Below are 19,261 nucleotides of genomic sequence, written 5' to 3'. Positions count from 1 at the left end.
CCCCTTTCTGGGCCACCCACAGGTTACTGCTTCCTCATCAGAGTGCTCCTGGAACCCCACACTGACTTAGGGCATAGATTCACCAGCCTATTTTAGGATGGTTTATGCGGCTGTCTCTCCCCAGACAAGGAGCCACTATTGGGAGGAGACCATGTCAACCTCAACTGTGTATCCCATGAAGTTGAGTGCAAACTCAAGGAGATGGTAAGAGACAGAGAGGGCTGGCATGGTGCAGTCCATGGGGTCACAAAGAGTCAGACACAACCTGGTGACTGAACAAGAACAAATATGACAGGCAATCAGTAAATGTCTCCTGCGTATAGATGATTAAATAAATGGTTATCTATTAACCATTACATAAATGGTTATCTATTTTCATGTACAACATCTAGAAATTTCCCTCAAGAATCCTTCCTGTCCCTGAAGGAATTCTGTCCATTATTATCCTAAAGAGAAACCCCTGCTTCCACTTTACCAGAATGAGTCTCTCGGTCCCAAGAGTTAGGAAAGCCAAGTGCCCCCACTCCTCCCCCCATTCCACCACACTCCAACCCCTATACAGAACAGAGAAGCATGAACAATAGCCTGGTTTGGAGAAAGGTGAAGGTCCAACCTGTTTCTTCTTTAAGATCCTGAAAAAATTTCTGATTGAAGATGAAAGCCACACCGCTAATCTCTTCCACCTTAGCCTCAGCTGTGCTGTTTCTGTTGATGAAGTTGGCAGTGATTGCAATAGCCAGCTTCCCACGGAATTCTTTTCTTCTGAACCCTGTGTGAGGAAAAGGGGAAAAGTGAGTCTTTCTTCTGGATTTGATGTGAAAACTGGAAAAGATTACTGAGAAAGCTACTCTCAGATGGCCCATGGGACAGTGAAACCAGAATTTTGGGTCTAGAGTATAAAGGCAGACAGAAGTGCTAAGGTTTGTCCCTGAGGAAGAAACCCACTGGAGGCCTTCCTCAGTGGGACCTGTTCCTTCCCCCAAATCTCGAGGACCAATTATCCTGGTTAGGCTTCCAAAACAACACTGTGCTTCTCCAGTGGGCACTCACAGGGCTCATCCTTTAGAACAGGGGTCCCCAACCTCTGGGATCTAATGCCTGATGATCTGAGGTAGAGTTGATATAATAATAGAAATAAAGTGCACAATAAATGTAATGCCCTAGAACCATCCTGAAACCACCCCCCACCCCTCACCACCACCCATGGAAAGATTATCTTTAGAAGAGGCAGATACAGACATTGCTGCAAGGTAAGCTCATGAAAGACCCACAGGCAATTTAAACTTACACGATTACAACTACTGTGTTAGCATTTTTCATGTTTTTCCCCATTTGATAAGTAGAATTATGAGATTGAATTCCTGTGGGACAGAGATTTTTTAACAAATTCTCTTTCAGTCTCCAGTCCACAGTGACTGGCATTTAGTACTCACTCCATATATGTATAATGGATAGATGGAATTCTAACTTGCAATTGTTTTAGTTCAGTGACTAATTGAGGTTCTTATAGTTTTCAATGGTGTGCATTGAAATCACTTTTTTAATGGCCGTAAGAATTCTGCACCCAATTACAATGTGGTTGTTTTTTTTTTTGTTGTTGTTGTTTTTTTCCTTTTCCCTCACACGCCAACTAGCAATTTCAGGATAGCAGTGGTGTGTCCTACACTTCAACTCAATTCTGACAGTACCTACACGGAGATAAGATCAGATCCCACAGGCTAAGAGCTCAGTCCCACCGACAGTCTTCTATTTCAGATTCCAGTTACAAGACCTTGTCGTCACCAATGCTTCTGACTAACCAGCTCTAGATTGTAGGTTCAAGAACTCCCTCCTGGGTTTGATTACTTTTCCAGAGTGGCTCTCAGAGCTCAGAGAATATCTTACTGAATAACTCAGGATCAGCCAAGTGTAAGAGATGCTTAGGCAAGGTGTAGGGAAAGCCAGAGTTTTCACACCCTCTCCAAGCACGCTACTTTCTACTCGGCAAACCTCCAGCTTGTTCACCAACCCAGAAGCTCTCCACACCCTTTCCTTTGTTTTTTTTTTTTTTTTTTTTTTTTTTTAATGGAGGCTTTATTACAGACACATGAGTAATTAAATCACTGGTCAATGAGCTCCATCTCTAGCCTCTCTCCCCTCCCACGAGGTCAGGGGATAGGATTAAAAGTTCCAACCCTCTAATCATTTTTTTTGGCTCTTCTGGCAACCAGTCCCCTCCCTTTCTTAGGCACTTTCCAAAACTCACTTTATTAACATACACTCAGGTGTGGTGGAAAGGAGCTCGTTATGAATAACAACACAGCCATTTCACATTTATGGCTCTGAAATGTTTTCAGGAACCACAGACAAATATCATAACAAAAGATGCTCTTCTTGCTCTTATCACTCAGGAAATTCCAAGGGTTTGGGGAGCTGTGCCAGAAAGGGGACAAAGACCCAGATATATTTGCCTTATTATAAATCACAATATCATGGGGGATTACACACAGGATCACCAACAGGTGGTCCCATTTCAATGAACCACCACCTTCTAATCCTCTTACTTTTTAGCATTTGTCTTTTCCTTCAGTCCAGAATTTCCTTTCCACCCCAGCCCCAGGTACTGACTGCTGTTTACTTTGCTTAACTCAAGGCATTTATCTTGCTAGCAGACATAACCACTGTCTTCAGCACCAGTGGGGATTCCCCTCCCCTTTGCATATGCTAAGACTAATGCTAATGCTAAATTGCTCCAGTCCACTCTTTGTGGCCTTAAGCACTGTAGCCCTCCAGGCTCCTCCCTGCAGGAGATTCTCCAGGCCAGAATACTGGAGTGGAGTTGCCATGCCCTCCCTCCAGGGGATCTTCCCAAGCCAGGGATCAAACCTGTGTCTCCTGCATTGGCAGGCAGGTTCCTACCACTAGCGTGGTGATTCCAAACTTCTTTGCTGAAAATCTCTTTGACTAAAAATCTTGAGTTTCTGTTCAACACTCCCTTATTTTGGTTCTTCATTAGACCTTTGTGGAAGTGGTCAATAATGGTCAATAGTCTCTAGTATTTTTTAATTGGAGGTGATTTTGCCCCTCAGTGGGCATTTGGCCAAGTGTGAAGATGGTTCTGGTTGCTACGACTAAGGGCCCTGCTGGTGTCTAGTGGGTAGAGGTGAGGGATGCTGCTAAGCATCCTACCACACACACGACAGTCCCCACGACAAAAAAACTACCTGGCCCCAGATGCCAAGAGTGCCATTTGAGAAGTCTGCTCTTGTCTGCTTACCTGGTCTTAAGTTGCTCAGATGGTTCTTCCCCTTCCTGCCCTACTTATGTTAACAAAATGTCAAACCATCCTCAAGGTGGGTGTGGATCCTGGACTTTTATATTCAGACTTACAAACCATCAGAATGACCTCATAAACTAACAGTACAACATTCAGGTGGGCAGCTTAAACATTTTCTTGATCGGTATCCAATGTTGCTTGCTTGGGGTGGGGAAGTGGGTGTGGAAGCGAAGAGAGGAAAGGAGCAGCACTGTAGAGTAGGAGGGAAGGGCCTTGGCTAGGAGGACCACACTTCCTGAGGGCTGGCAGGTCAACTCTAGTTCTGGGAGGGTGTTCTGTCCCCAGGCGCCCTCCCCGGCAGACATCTGCAGGCTGTAGCCTCTGAGCAAGGCAAGCTTGAAAAACAGACCTGTCCTCAGCCCAAGAGATGCCATGTGGGACCAATTGACTTTCAAACCAGGGTCCTAATAGATTCTAGATTCTCCCCTAAAAAACGTGTTATGCATCCAAACTTAGAAGCAGAGAGGTGTGGTTTTATTCCTTGACAGTTTGGGCTAAACTTATCTTACTACCCAGCAGTGAGCATGCTGTAAAGTTATGAGAAGAGATGAGGTCCTCCTAGTGTATTATACTTCACAGTAAACCAATACCATCAATAGTTTAAAATGATTCTCTTAGTTGGAAGAAGTATGAAAGTACTTAGCACCCTGGCTTGCACACTAGCAGGTGTTCAATAAATGTATATTGATTTTTTCTTTTAATTTCCATGATGTTTAACCTTTAAAAAGAATGGTTACATATGAGTCTTAGACCAGTCCTTATAGCAATGTTCTGAGAGGTCCTATTCTTCACAAATTACAGAGCTTCAAAGAGAATTAAGTGGTTTTCTCTAAATCCTCAGCCTCAAGCAGAGCAGGGCAGTTTGCCCTTCTATCAAGACCCCCAATCCAGCTTTGGCACCTACCATCTTACACCCATTCTCCATGCCTTTCCTGATACACCCTTTCCCACTCCCATCCCTCCATTCTCAGCCCCAAGAAGAGTCATCACCTTCCAGTGTGTTCCTGCGGCCATCCGCGCCAATGATGACATCAAACTCAAATTCCGACAGAGAGTGATCTACAGGGAGAAATTCTGCCCGCCAGCCAATTTCTGCCAGGACAGAAAAATGAGATGAGTTGGCAGTGAGAGATGGGAGGACAGAGTGATTACATGCCCCTCCCTGTGTTGGCCATGAGAAATGGACAATGCCACCAGGTACAGGCACCCCAGATAGAGGCTCCAAAGGAAAGACCCAGACTGTTCAGATTCACACTTGTATTTGGAGTCCTTCTGGCTTAGTCTCAGTTCAGTCCAGGAAAAGGTAAATCAGCAGTGCCAATTCCATGCCTGGTTTTACTGGTTTCTATAAAGGCTGGGAGTCTATGAAACAATTCTCAGGTGAAATCTTGCTGGTTACCCATAATTAGAATTTAACACCCACTAGGGATCTGGGAGGGCTTCTCTGGTAACTTAGCTGGTAAAGAATCTGCCTGCAGTTCAGGATACCCTGGTTTGACACCTGGATTTGGAAGATCCTCTGGAGAAGGGACAGGCTACCCACTCGAGTATTCTTGGGCTTCCCTGGAGGCTCAGAAGGTAAAGCATCTGCCTGCAATGCAGGAGACCTGGGTTTGATCCCTGGGTTGGTTTGAGACCCTGGAGAGGGTATGGCAACCCACTCCAGTATTCTTGCCTGGAGAATGCCCATGGACAGAGGAGCCTGGCGGGCTACAGTCCATGGTATTGCAAAGAGAAACAACTGAGCAACTAAGCTTAGCACACAGGGATCTGGGAAAGGTTAAGAGCACATAATTTGATGTGAGTCAAATCACACATAGTGTCCTGCCACAAAAGCCAACTAATGTCTCCCCTAAAATGTCAATATTCTGGGCAAAGGACAGGAGAAATCAGGATTGTAACCTATGTGTGAAACTACAAGGTCTCTGACACAAAACTGGACCCAGAATTGAAAGCCCTGTCCAGCAGCAGAAGGGTTTGATATTAAGATATAGAGGCATCATGAGCAAACTCTGGCCATGGTGAATATAAAAGATCAGAATTTTTATAAAATACTAAAAGGAACAAGAGAAAAATTGACATACCTAAAATGGATGAATTTTGTGGTTTATAAATTATTTTTCAATAAAGCTTAAAAAATATTATAGGCCAAATAATATTTCAAACATTTATCTCACATTTGCTCTCAAAACTTCATTTTTCTTAACTAGATTTTAAAATATCATACAGGTACAGTAAGTATATCCACATATCTCTGTGTATACACACAGCTTGAAAAGCATGTGGATGAATTTTATCAGATAACCAAATCTCTGTTTTCTTTCCCACTTACTACTTAGACTTCATCTGTCAAAGTACTGCCTCCTAGGGACAGGGTAACCAAATTACAGGTTTAACGTGCATGTGTGTTCAGCTGTGTCTGACTCTGCAACCCCATGGACTCTAGGCCACCAAACTCCTCTGCCCATGGAATTTTCCAGGCAAGAATACTGGAGCAGGTTGTCATTTCCTACTCCAGGGGATCTCTCCTACCCAGAGATCAAACTCATGTCTCCAATAAATCCCCTGGGAGCTGAAGAACAAACCTAAAGTGACAGCAATGATCCAAAACAGTAAAATATCCTTTGATGGGATTATGTCAAACAGCCCCAGAATAACGATTACAGAATCACCATCTGGGAGTTGCAAATGTTGTTTCCATTTCACAATATCTGATTTCTAGACCAAAAGGAAAATTATACTGTACTTTGATTTTCTTGATCTTCAGGAGGCTCTAGAACCTTCACAAACTCCACATTCACATGGATTTCAACCCCCAATATCAAGGCCACCTTGAACAGGATGAGCTGCAACTGACGAATACCTGTTAGAAAGGAAGTTGAAAGAGATGAACTGTCATTAACAATGTCTGAGTGCCTCTTGTATGCAGAACACTATCTAATTACCATATGATTTCTGAGAACAACAACACAGAGGCATATCTCATTTTATTGCACTTTGCTGTATTGCACTTTCTAGATATTATGTATTTTACAAATTGCAGATTTGTGGCAACCCTGTGTCCAGCCAAGTCTACCTGCCGTCATTTTTTCCAACAGCATTTGCTCATTTTGTGTCTCTGTGTCATATTTTGGCAATTCTAGAAATACTTCAAACTTTTTCATTATTATTGTATTGGTTATGGTGATCTGTGATCAGTGACCTTTGATGTTTACTATTACAAAAAGATTACAACTCACTGAAGGCTCAGATCATGGTTAGCATTTTTTAGCAATAAAATATTTTTAAATTAAGGTATTTACATTACATTAAGGTATTTACATTTTTTACACCTAATTCCATATGCATATACACTAGATAGACTACAGTATCGTGTAAACATCACTTTTACATGCACTGTAATTCATGTAACTTGCTTTATTCAATATTTGTTTTGTTGTGATGGTCTAGAACCAAACCTGCAATTTCTCCAGGGTATGCCTGTGCCCATAATGATCATTACTGAGCACTAATTATGTGCCAAGCACCCTGTGCTCTCTCATTTAACCCTTCCACTGCTTTCTCATTTAACCCTTACAGTGGCCCTTTGGGATAATTACTCTCATTTTAGAGGTGAGAAATTGAGGCTCAATGGGGCTAAGTGACTTGCTCAGGCTCACACAGAAGCAAAACTGGAATGTGGATCCAGATCTGTCTGACTCCAAGACTGTGCTCTAGCTGTCAGGCAGATGACACCCACTATAATGAGGGTGACTCTCTTTTCTGCCTCCTTCCTGAGTTGGGCTATGGGTTTGACAAGACAAAGATGGAAAGAGAAGTAAACAGAGAGTGAGTAACGAGTTATTATGTACAGTCAGAGAGTAAATGGCTTACTCTGCCTAAGCTCTCAGCCATCCCTGGTAATGGGCGGAGTGGGGAATCCTCCCCACAAAGCTAGACTCATGTTTTCCACCTCCTACCCACTCTCCCAAACTCTCCCAATGAGTGGCTCTTTGTTTTTCCATTTTGCCCCTGCCATTGAGCACAAAAGGGCATGCCTCCAAATACACTTCTGAGAGCACAAAGTTTCAGATTACCTGTCGGTCCCTCTGCATTTTGTGGGCTTCACTCCTTGAACATTTATTGAACATCTACCATCGCACAGTGCCATACCAGGCCCAGGAGATATGGAACCCCATCTAATGGAGGAAACATGGGTAAAGAGAATGGGGCAGGACCTGGTAGTTGGGGCCAGCGGGGTGGCAGAACAGGGTCTGAGCTGCAGTCCTAAAAGCCAAGGGAGGAGGAACCAAGAATACTAGGTCCTATGGAGAGAGTAATAATATGAAGACTGCAGGAGGCCAGGGCATGGGAGGTAGGGACACTTCTGGAGAGAATCCCTTTAGCACAGTACTGGGGAGAAATCAGACCACAGTGGAAGCTGGCATGAGTGGAAAGTGGAGGCAAAGTCTAAGTCGCCTCTTTCTAGAATGAGTACTTTGAGGTGAAGAAAAGTAATGGGCTCTATCAGAGGACTGGAGGGGCTGAGTGAGGCAAGGGCAGGGGAAAAGGTGAGAAGGAAACTGAGAGCCTCTAAGGTTGGAGAGGAAGTGACCAGTTCTGCCTCTGACTTTGGGGTGAGAGGAAGGAACGGGCACTTGGGGAGAGGAGAGCGCAGGAGGAAGGAGAGGGACTGGCAGGGGGAGTTCCCACCGGTGGCTTCTCTTCTGCAGAGCGTTGGAGGGAAGCGTATGGAGGGAGGCCATCTGCTCAGAACGAGGAGGCTGTGGTCAGGGCTTGGGACGGCCATGGTGGGAGCTGGAGAAGGATGCTGACACAGGACCAGCAGAAAACTGCTGGGCAAAGCTGAAGACCAGGCTGGAGACCATGGCCAGTTTGAAAGGAAGCCAATCAGCTGGTGCTTAAAGAATCCATGCCAGGAAATAGGCCATGGGGGCGGGTAGGCTTCTCCTCATGGTTTCAAGGTTCCTAGTCTATCTGGTTTCGGCACCCAGTAGGTACTCAATAAATTCTCCCTGCCTCCCTTCTCACAGGTATTAGAGCTGCCCTTGACAACGATCACTCTGAACTTTGAATCTCAGTTTCAGAGTCCTTCCCGTGTTTCCACACACAAGAACCAGGGGTTAAGTGGGGGCCCCGTCAATGGAGCAGTGAGGGGCCCCCTGGCTAGAAAGGCCTTCTTGAGGCCTCCTGGTGATCAGCTCTGCCTCTCAAGAAGGCTCGATGGGAAAGTGGTGCTTAATGTGGTCATTCTAAACTGGTACCAACATACCAACATCCGTGGGTGGTAAGGAATATCCGGAAAGCTGACACTGCAGCCTTCTGGGCAAATCCAAATTTCTTTCCAATGGACTCTTGGAATTTTCTCATCCCAGGGCGGGAACAAACCCTGGGCCACTGCTGGTAAGGTCTCCTGTATCTGACTAAATTACACCCTGTCTGGCTGATAATTCTCTCCAGTTGTTCTCACCCCAGCCCCACACCCTTTTCCCATCAGTGCCTGTCCTCATAAAAGCATGGGTCTCAGGGTTCTCCTTCCACTCACTGGTTGAGAGATTGCAGCTCTGAATTTATCTGAATTTGGGGATCCCGGCTGCTTCTTGTTCACTGTACCCTGCTGGATGCAAAGCACTTCCTGAACACTTAGACCGGCCAGGCACAGTGATAAACACATTTCACCCGTGACCTCATTCAATCCTCTCAGCTCTCTTGGTAAGCAGGCATTGATCACATTTAGGGGAGACAAAACTGGGGCTGGAGGAAGGTGAGAAATCTGACCCAAGTCACACAGAAAATGGACCCAAATCTATTCAAACCCTTAACTCTCCCCACAATAGTAACTTTCCTGACTTTTATGAGTTATGATTGCTGTATATAAAATGACTAATGACTCCTTCCCTGGTGGTCCAGCGGCTAAGACTCCAGGTTCCCAATGCTGTGGGCCCGGGTTTGATATCTGGTCAGGGAACTAGATCCCACATGCCACAGTTAAAGATCCTGAGTGATGTAAGTGACTGGTGCAGCCAAATGAATTAAAAAAAAAAAGACCTCTTCCCTGTAAAGCATGAGGAGGAGGGAGACTTCTCTCTCAAAGCCTGCCTGCACAGACCTTGCCTCGAGAGACCCAAGTAACATCAGCGCAGGATGCGCCTCAGGGCTCACTTCACCCTACTAAGCATTCAGGGATGGCCCGGGACCCAAAATCCACCTTCCCAATCCCCCTCCTTTTCTGGAGGGACCCCCATCAGGATGGCCTCTCTTTTTCTAAAGCTCAAGGAAACCTGATACAGGATCTGTTAACAGTGTCATTCCTCTGCTCTAAATCCTTGCCCGGTTCCCTAGACTGGCAACTCCATGTCCCAGATTCCTTTAACCGAGACCCCTTGACGATCTGGCCCACTGGGTGGCTTTATGTGACTCCCTCTTCTAAGTGCCTCTGGCAAGTCTGATTATTCTATTATAGCACAATTTATTGTTGACAGAATCTCAGTGATTTCCCTAAGAGTGTAAACTATATGACTTACCTCTGCCTCTGTTTACCATATTTCATTCATTCATTCATTCAACAGAAGTGCACTGAGCATCTACTATACGTCAGGCACCATTTTATGCCCTAAAGATACTGTGGGAAGACATACCATGGGCCCTGGCCTCATGGTGCTTCCAGCCTAGTGGGCACAGCACAGGGTCTGGCACTAAACGTCTGTCGGTTGGATGTGAGGAGCCCCCAGAGACTTGCAAGATGGAATAGCCTGGGGACTCCACAATGTGGAGAAATACCCCACCCCAGTCAGCCCCTTCCCCACATGGGGTGCCACCACTGGCTCCACTCACTGATATGGTCGATGGAACCGGCACAAAACTTCCCATAGAACTTCTTGGCTCCCAGGCCTCGCAGGTCATGGATGGTGAAAGGCCAGAGGTGCAGCACGTTGTTCCGGGAGAAAGTGTCCCTCTTCTCCACCACGACCACTTTGGCCCCCAGGTAGGCAAGTTCAATGGCAGTACGCAGACCACATGGTCCTCCCCCAATGATGAGACACTGAAGAGGGCAGAGAGGAGAGAGACACTCAGTGGCCTCTGGCCTTGTGGACAGAACTTCCTCCCTAGTCAGCAATGTAACTGGGGAGCAAACCCACATGCACCCAAATTAACCAGCAAGTGCAAATCGAACACTTATTAGGACCTGCCATTCATACATCCCATGTACATTACCTGTGGGTTTACCCCACACCAATCACTGTGCCAAATCCCGGGAAGAATGCAGAGTCCATGAAGGACTCGGGGAAGGCACAGTAAGATACACGTGAGGTTCAGAGTTAAACTGAACTGGGCTTAAATCCCAGCTCTGGCATTTAACCTGTTAGTTCAGGTGGATGGAGAGAAGGATACTTTGGGGGAAAGGAGAGAAAAGAGACAAGGATTCATCTGGAACTAGATGCTGAGAGTCTGAAAAGTCAAGCGAAGGGGTATGGACATGGTCCTGAAGACATTGGGACTGTGTGGGCAGAAGTGACAGGAATGGGATTCTGTTCCAGTCCTGAACTAGGTTTCTGGATCCTGCAACACTGAACAAGACAAGGGTCCTTTCCCAAGAAAGCTACAGCCATTTAGGAAAGAAGAGAAGACACGTAATGACCTAACCAACTACTTATACTGGGGAAAAGCCCTTCTATTCAAATAAAACCTTATGAGTATCACTGCTCCAATAAAAACAGGAAAGTGGCGGTCAGTATTCTGGCTGACAGACCCCCCTCGCACCAGCCCACCCTACCCTTAGACAGGTCCCGAAGCACCTTTAAGAAGCAAGAGTTCAACTTGGGAGGGGGGTCTAACTAACTGGGGATACCCTCCAGAGTCACAGAGAAGGGGATCTGCACCCACACATCACAGCTGGACACCACAGAGGCGTCTGGAAACATCCCTTCTGCTCGGGATTAAACCTTATCTTAAAAAAAAAGAAAAGCATTCCCCTTCCCCTAGCAAATGTTCCATCATCCAGTTATCACTCATCTGGGGCCTCCAGACTCCCAAAGGGAAATTGCAAATAAGCATATCAGAAGCTCCCACACCACAATCAGTGTGGCTTACTCACTGGAACCGTCCAGAGAGTTTGTGGAAACTGTTAGGGGAAATGAAGTCACCACTGAGATACAATTCACTCCAGAGACAGGCAGCGGGTAGGCAAAACCTAATGCTTCCTTTCTGGTTGGAGCTGACTACAGAGAACCAACTCCCCCAAGCCCAGCTCTCCTTTTTATCTCACACCCCAAACAGCTCCTCTGGCTCGGACATAGCCAGACCATGACGGGCATTTCAAAGCAAGACTCCAAACCCCGACGCTCTGAGGTTGGCTTTGGGGTTAAGTCTGGATTCACTGCATTTCTTTGCAGTTAGCGCATCTTTTCCTGTTTGCTGAGTTCTGTCACTCCAGGGCCACAGACGGAGTGGGGCGGGAGGATGTGGGGTGAAGAAAGGCAGGGAGGGGAGGAAGGGATCACCCTGCATTCTTCCATCTACCAGGCCTGACCCAGAACTGCTCCCAGGGCAAGGCAGGGATTCGCACTCCCACCAGCTGGGGGGCTGCTGCGCATTTCTCATGCAAACAGTAGCTGGTGTACCATCTCTGGCTCTCTCAACTAAACCTGAAATCTCACCAATGAAAGCTCGGTTTTCCCACCATCCTAGGCCCCAGCTCATACTTTGGGGCCTGAAATTTCAGAGATACCAGTCATACTCAAAGCAAATACCAACAGGCCTAATTATATAAAGGGAGAAAATTTGGTACAGATGTTATCAAGACAGGAGAGAAGGCTTGCTGGCCAGAGCCAGGCCAGTTCCTCCAGGAACACACTTGTTATGATTAACATGGGAACTCGGAGTTCTGACAAGAAGCTGAAAACCACGGCTGCAGTGCGCCTGGGCAGAGGAGCAGGAGAAGAAGAGGGTTCTCCTGGCCTGCCCACAGCTGATGCTCTGGATGGTGGGCATAGTGCAAACAGACCATGTGTGCAAAGCATTATGATAACTCAACCCAAAGGAACTCTCCACCTTTCCCAGATGCATCCGGGCTTCACTGCTGAGGATTCCGTGCCAAGGGATGAAAATTTTTCATTAAAAGTCAGCCCTGAAGCCGAGCCCCAAATTAGATTGTACATTCCTCCTACAGGCTCTGTCCTTGGTGCCACCCCAGAACCAAGCTCCATGTGTTATAATTATGTGCATCTGATTCCCAGGCCAGCGTAAAAGCTCCTCAAAAGCTATCTCCATGTCCAGTATGGGGCCTGGCACACAAGAGGCCTCAATAAACATTTGATGGATGAAGGAACTTCCCACACCCTCAAGGCCCACCCAGTTCTGGCTGTCTGACTGTAACCGGGATGTTCGATTCACATCAGCCAGGGTTTACGTCTGCATTTCCCACCCAGGCTGGGGGAGCTGGGGTCTGCCAAGGCCACCAGGATCACGGACGTCAGCAGGTCTGTGTGCTCAGGCGACATAAATTTATTACACAGTGGGGAGCGGGGTAGATCCAACACCAGCAGGAAGTCCATTGTATAGATAAGCTTGGCCCTGCTTAGACCTCCACATTTGTGGAGAGAGACAAACGCCCCATGGAAAAATCAGCTCTTTATTTATCAAAGGATGGGAAGAGGGGATGTGAGGCCTCGCCCGCTGTCAAGGCACCGGGCTGGACAGGAGCCCTGTGCCCTCCCAGAGGAACCCCCAAAGCACTACTGACTTCTTGGTGACATGGTGCATCATCCAGCCCACAAGTGGCGGGGGGCAGGGGGCAGAGGGCAAGGGGAAAGTGTTGCGACTGCGCCAAGAATGCTAAAGGGATCAGTCCCCAAAGGGAGCTGCCGAGAGACCCAGGGGCTAAGCTAGGGGTTAGCAGTCTGGAAGCTTGATTTCCGCTTTTGAATTCTGCCTCCAGTTTGTTTGGGAGCTCTGCATGCAGACAGTCCAGGGAGGTGGGGCGCAGATAGCCAGCACTTGGAGGGAGCGAGCAGATCGAGGTCTGCTATTCACAAATTCACTCACCCAGGCGCTGCAGCTCCTTGAAAAGGATGACCATAGGAACTAAACTATATCACACCCAGCATGTTCTACTTGCGAGGCACAGTCCTAATCATTCCACCTTTTTCATCCTTCCAGCTGCCCTATGAGGTAACTGTCATCACCACCTCCACTTTGTAAATGAGGAAACTGCGGCATTGAAAAGTTAACTTGCTCTGGGTACTATTATTGTCCCCATATTTGAGCTAAGAAGTGGAGGCAAAGGAGGGTCAGAAATTGCCCCAAGATGGGTCACCTAATGAGGAAGTGGTCAAGTTTGGACACAAACCCAGGGCACGTGGGTCCAAAGGCTGAGCTCCGAGCTGCTTGCCTGACCATGAGGCCAGGCCACAGGGGATGTGTTCAGGAGTAAGTGAGGCCAGCTTGGGCTCCGCTCCTTCCCTACACAGGGCACACCTTGGCCCTCCAAACGGAGCCGGGTTCAGGCTGAGTGCACCGGGCCTCTGCCCCGAAGCCCTGAGTCCACGTCTCGGCTGAACTTCATGTCCTTCCCTGCGGTGGAAATTTACTGCCCGGATGGTGCTAAAGCCCCTGCAGCTCTCAGGAAGCCACTCAGGCAGGTGCGGGCAGTGGGGGGTCAGGCATGAACACTGGCAGCCTCTCTGGTGCCTCTGGAGGCCTGGCAGCGAGCTGAGAGATGCGATGTCACGTGTGGTGCCGTCTCCCTGGTAGCAGCGGCCCTCCTGCATGCTGGCCCGCTGGCCAGCTCCCCGGGCAGTGCTCTGGGTCCAGGGACGTGCCCTCGTGCTTCCTGAATGCTTATCTAAACCCAGACAGGAAGGCCCTGACTGTTACTGGGTTACCATGAGTGCAAACAGCTCGTTCAGAATCACAGGGCAGAGGGTTATCAAACCCAAGGTGATAACCCACACGCTGGCCTAAGGGGCCTGCCCTCACAGCCCCACAATCCAAGAAAGGGGAGCTCACGAGAGATGCAGCCACCTATGATTCTAGCCTTGGATGGAGAAAGCTCTGTGTGGTGGGGGTGGGGATGGCCAGACGGGGTTCTCCATGGCAACTTCAAAGGCCACTCCAGTGAGGAGCAAACCCTCATCTGACTTGACAGGGCCCTGCCCTGCCCTGATCTGACTCTCCTGTATCTGGGTCACACCCAGCTATTCCTGAGTAACAATTACCCACTTACTAACCTCAGAAATTCACAGAGAGGAAATGAAGAAAGATATCCTGTTCTCCCTGTCTGCTCTCAAACAAATAACACGAATTCCTCTGAGAAACATTCCATTCCTCTGTCCCTCCCTTTCAGCCTGAGCCGGTGCTCTGACCCATTTGAGCAATTGTAACTGCTGAGATTGGGGTCTGGATTTTGGGGGACAGTTTCGTTTGCAAACATCTTACCCTGGGCCGCGTAAGTCCATTCACGTTGGACCCTGGACTTGAGAGTCAGAAGTGCAATCACCAAGGCTGTGCTTCCTGCCTCTGGGTGCTGTTCATACCTCCCGCATCTCCTTCATTTAAGGCATGAGTTCCCTGAAGTCTGGGCATGTGTGCTGCCAAACCTCCCCTAGAGATCAGCAGCAAGTAAGCCCACGACTCCTTTCATTTCAGATGCCAAAGTACATCATCAACAGTGCCAACTCTGTCCCACCTTTGCAGGTGTCTGTCCATCCCATAACAGGAAGAGTAATAGTAAAAACAGTTTTCATAATAGCAATAATAAAAATCAGAGCTCCCACTAACTGTCTGCTTTTATAGCACTAAGCACTTTGTAAGATAGGCACCTCATTTCTTTCCTATAATAACCCTGAACTGGGCATTTGGCAGATGAGAAACCTGGGGTTTGGGAAGGTAAATTTGACTGTGGTCACAGGACTAGGGCTAGAACAAACCTTGGATCCCAGGAGTTGTACTTGAAATCATGATCATGTATTAAAATTCTTCCAGGTTTCCTTGGGCCTTATTATGAATTAGCATGTTCCATTCTCAGCTAAGATATGTAAGACCACTGAGTCCCCTCTGTGAGTGGCAAAAGATGCAAGAGAAGATGCCTGTTCCCAAACCTCAGGAGGCTGTCTGATTGGGGACCGGAGAGAAAGGGAAACAGGGACCAGAAATGCTAGATGGCTTGGGACCACCTGTGACTATTGGGAATGTGTGTGGAAGGGACCAATTTGGTTATGAGAAAGTCCTATCAGAAGATGGTCCAGGAGTGGAGAACTGAGGCTGAGGACTCAAGAGAGACAGAAGAAATGTCAGGCTGAGAAAGAGGGAGGTGACTTGGAGGGGGTGGGGAGGCCAGGCTGAGCTCAAGTGAGCCGGTGTTGTGTGGGACAAGAAAGGGCTGAAGGGAAACCAGGCAGGGGACAGAGAGGGAGCCAGATGGTAGAAGGCCTGGGATGTCAGATCAAAGGATTTGAATGGTTCACCCCACCGTCCCTACTTGGGAGGTTATGGGTTTGGAGTAGAATGAAAGTACTAGTTTAGGACAAATAGTTCCAGAGCAATAAAAGAGACGGTGAGGAGAGAGAAAGAAACCAGAGGCGGAGAACCAGCACTGCAGCATTGGAAACACTCGCTCTCTGGAATCTCCTCTCTCCACCTCGGCCACAGATGCCCATGCATCTCTACTAGCTCCCCTCGTCTTCCTGACCTCCACATTTGGCAGCACCTGGGGCTCAAGCTCCACCCTCTTCCCTTCTTTATTTTACATCTTCTTTCCATGGTTTTAAGTACCATCTTCATGCTGATGATGCTCAAAATTGTCCCCAACCCCTAAACTCCTAGACTCGGATAAACAACTGTCTGCTGACATTCTCAGCTGCTCTAATAAGCATCTCAGATGTCAAACCAGACCTACGATCACACTCCTGATCACACATCATCCCCCACCACCCCCAACCCCTGCTTCTCTCCCAGTCATTGTCATCTCAGTTCATATTTATCTACTTCCCACTTTTCCAGCTCCTGGAGCCAAAAATCTGGAGTCAACCTAGATTCCTTTTCTCTTATCTCAAACCAATCCTGCCAATAAATCCTGTTGACTCTACCTTCAGAAAAGAGTCTGCCCCTGATTAGTTTCACCTCCTCCATGCTGCCACCCTGATGCAAGATACCGTCCTCCTCCTCTGCCTTGATCGCAGGACCACCTGGCCTCCTGCTTTCCCTCGTGTCCCTTACAGTCCACACCCCCAGCAGCAACTGGAGTGGCCCTTCTAAAGTCAGATCACGTCACACCCAGTTCACAACCTCTGATGGCTTTTCATGGCACACAGAACTCAAAATCAGAGTCTATTATGGCCTCAAGACCCTACATGACCTTGCCCTTCAATCTCCCTTCTGTCTTCAGCTCCTGCCCACCCCACCTCCCTCTCTGCACTCCAACCACAATGGTCTCCCTAAGCACACACAGGGTCTTTTCACTTGCTTTGCCCACTGTCTGCAACATCCTTCTAAATACACACACACACACACACACATTTATTATATAAATATATATAACTTTTATAATTCAAAAAAGGAAATATATTGCAGAATATATAAAGGACTACTTTTATTTTTCTTTATATTAACATCCAGTTTTCCAGCATTATTTTAAATGTCTGTAAATATTTCCAGTATCTACTTAAAGATTTTTCCATTATGGGCTTTTTCGTTTGGTTTTATTTTCAGTCTGGTAGCTTTAAAATATTTTTTACAGTATCTTATTATAAAATTTTAAAAATAAATTCTAAAAAATTGAATGAATTTTAGTGAACACCCAAATACCCACCATCTAGATTCTATGATTAGATTTTATACTCCTTGCTTCATCATATGTCTTATCATCCTTCTACCTCTCTACTTATTCATCAGTTGATCTTAATTTTTGGTGCATTTCAGTGAAATCGCTGAATCAGTACATTTCTTCCCAAATATTTCAGGATGTAAATCTAATTAACTAGAGTTCAATATTTATTCAAATTTTTCACACCCTCTCACCATAAACAAAAATAAACTTCAAATGGCTTAAAGACTTAAACATATGACACGTCACCATAAAACTCCTAGAAGAGAACATAGGCAAACATTCTCTAACATAAATTATACCCATGGTCAGTTTCCCAAAGCAATAGAAGTAAAAATGAAAATAAACGAATAGACCTAATTAAACTTACAAGCTTTTATACAGCAAAGGAAACCATAAACCAAACAAAAAGACAACCTACAGAATGGGAAAAAATATTTGCAATCAATATTTGATTGCAAGGAGATCAAACCAATCAATTCTAAAGGAAATCAACCATGAATGTTCACTGGAAGGACTGATGCTGAAGCTCCAATACTTCGGCCACCTGATGTGACAAGCCAACTCATTAGAAAAGACCTTGATGCTGGGAAAGATTGAATGCAGGAAGAGAAGGGGAAGAAGGTTGGATGGCATCACTGACTCAATGGACATGAGTTTGAGCAAAATTCAGGAGATGATGAAGGACAGGGAAACCTGGTGTGCTGTAGTCCATGAGGTCGCAAAGAGTCGGATACGACTGAGTGACTGAACAACAACAAATCTGCAAACATTGTAATTGACAAAGGCTTAAGTTCCAAAACATACAATAACTTGTATAACATAAAGATGAACAACCCAACTGAAAAATGGACAGAAGACCTAAAGAGACATTTCTCCAAAGAAAAAATGCAGATGTCCAATAGGTACCCGAAAAGATGTTCAGCATCATTAATTATTCAGTTCAGTTCAGTCGCTCAGTCGTGTACGACTCTTCGAGACCCCATGAATCAGCACGCCAGGCCTCCCTGTCCATCACCAACTCCCAGAGTTCACTCAGACTCACGTCCATCGATTCAGTGATGCCATCCAGCCATCTCATCCTCTGTCGTCCCCTTCTGCTCCTGCCCCCAATCCCTCCCAGCATCAGAGTCTTTTCCAATGAGTCAACTATTCACATGAGGTGGCCAAAGTACTGGAGTTTCAGCTTTAGCATCATTTCTTCCAAAGAAATCCCGGGGCTGATCTCCTTCAGAATGGACTAATTGGATCTCCTTGCAGTCCAAGGGACTCTCAAGAGTCTTCTCCAACACCAGAGAAATGCAAAACAAAACGACAATGAGGTACCACCTCACAGAGGTCAGAACGGCCATCGCTAAAAAAGTCTACAAATAAATGTTGAAGAGCGTGTGGAGAAAAGGTTACTCTCATACCCTGTAAGTTGGAACATAAGTTGGTGCATCCATTGTGGAAAACAGTATGGAGGTTCCTCAGAAAATTAAAAGTAGAATTACCATATCATTTCAGCAATCCCCATCCTGGGCATATTTTACAGACAAAACTCTAATTCAAAAAGATACATGCACTCCCATGTTCATGCCAGCACTATTCACAACAGCCAAAACATGGAAACAATTTAAATGTCCATCAATAGATGAATGGATAAAGAAGATGTGGTACAGAAATACAATGGAATATTATTCAGCCATAAAAAAGAACAAAATAATGCCATTTGCAGGAAAATGGATATTAATAGAGAGTATGTACTATCTGAAGTCAGAAAGACAAATATCTTACAATATAATTTATATATAGAATCTAAAATATGACACAAATGAAGCCATCTATTAAACAAACAGAATCAGGGACACAGAGAATAGGCTGGGGATTGCCAAGGGGGAGGCAAGCAGCAGGGGGAGTTTAGGATCCGTAGATGCAAACTGGTGTACATAGGATGGATAAACAGCAAGGTGCCGTGTAGCACAGGGAGCTATATTCAGCATCTTATGATAAACCACAATGGAAGAAAAAAAAGGAATGCATCTATATGTATAATTGAGTCACTTTGCCATATAGCAGTACTTAATACAACATTGTAAATCAATAATAAAAATAAGTTAATAAAGAATAATTATTGAATTTCT

At 46.2% G+C, this 19,261-nt stretch overlaps 1 protein-coding gene across 17 annotated transcripts in view; it reads right to left on the bottom strand.

Annotated features, from left to right (window-relative positions):
* MICAL2 (microtubule associated monooxygenase, calponin and LIM domain containing 2) overlaps positions 1 to 19,261 on the bottom strand; it is a 242,704-nt gene that overhangs the window by 137,328 nt on the left and 86,115 nt on the right. For all 17 annotated transcript variants that reach the window (XM_025266658.3, XM_044929529.2, XM_044929531.2 and 14 more), the window contains exons 4-7: positions 10,151 to 10,358; positions 6,063 to 6,179; positions 4,307 to 4,408; positions 614 to 769 (exon numbers count right to left, since the gene is read on the bottom strand). In XM_025266658.3, the coding sequence (XP_025122443.3) occupies positions 614 to 769; positions 4,307 to 4,408; positions 6,063 to 6,179; positions 10,151 to 10,358 (583 nt within the window). The remainder of the gene's footprint in view (positions 1 to 613; positions 770 to 4,306; positions 4,409 to 6,062; positions 6,180 to 10,150; positions 10,359 to 19,261) is intronic.

Source organism: Bubalus bubalis, chromosome 16, assembly GCF_019923935.1.
Source record: "Bubalus bubalis isolate 160015118507 breed Murrah chromosome 16, NDDB_SH_1, whole genome shotgun sequence".
Classification (NCBI taxonomy): domain Eukaryota; kingdom Metazoa; phylum Chordata; class Mammalia; order Artiodactyla; family Bovidae; genus Bubalus; species Bubalus bubalis.
Note: the sequence above shows the minus strand (reverse complement) of the source record. Positions and strands in the feature narration are given on the sequence as shown.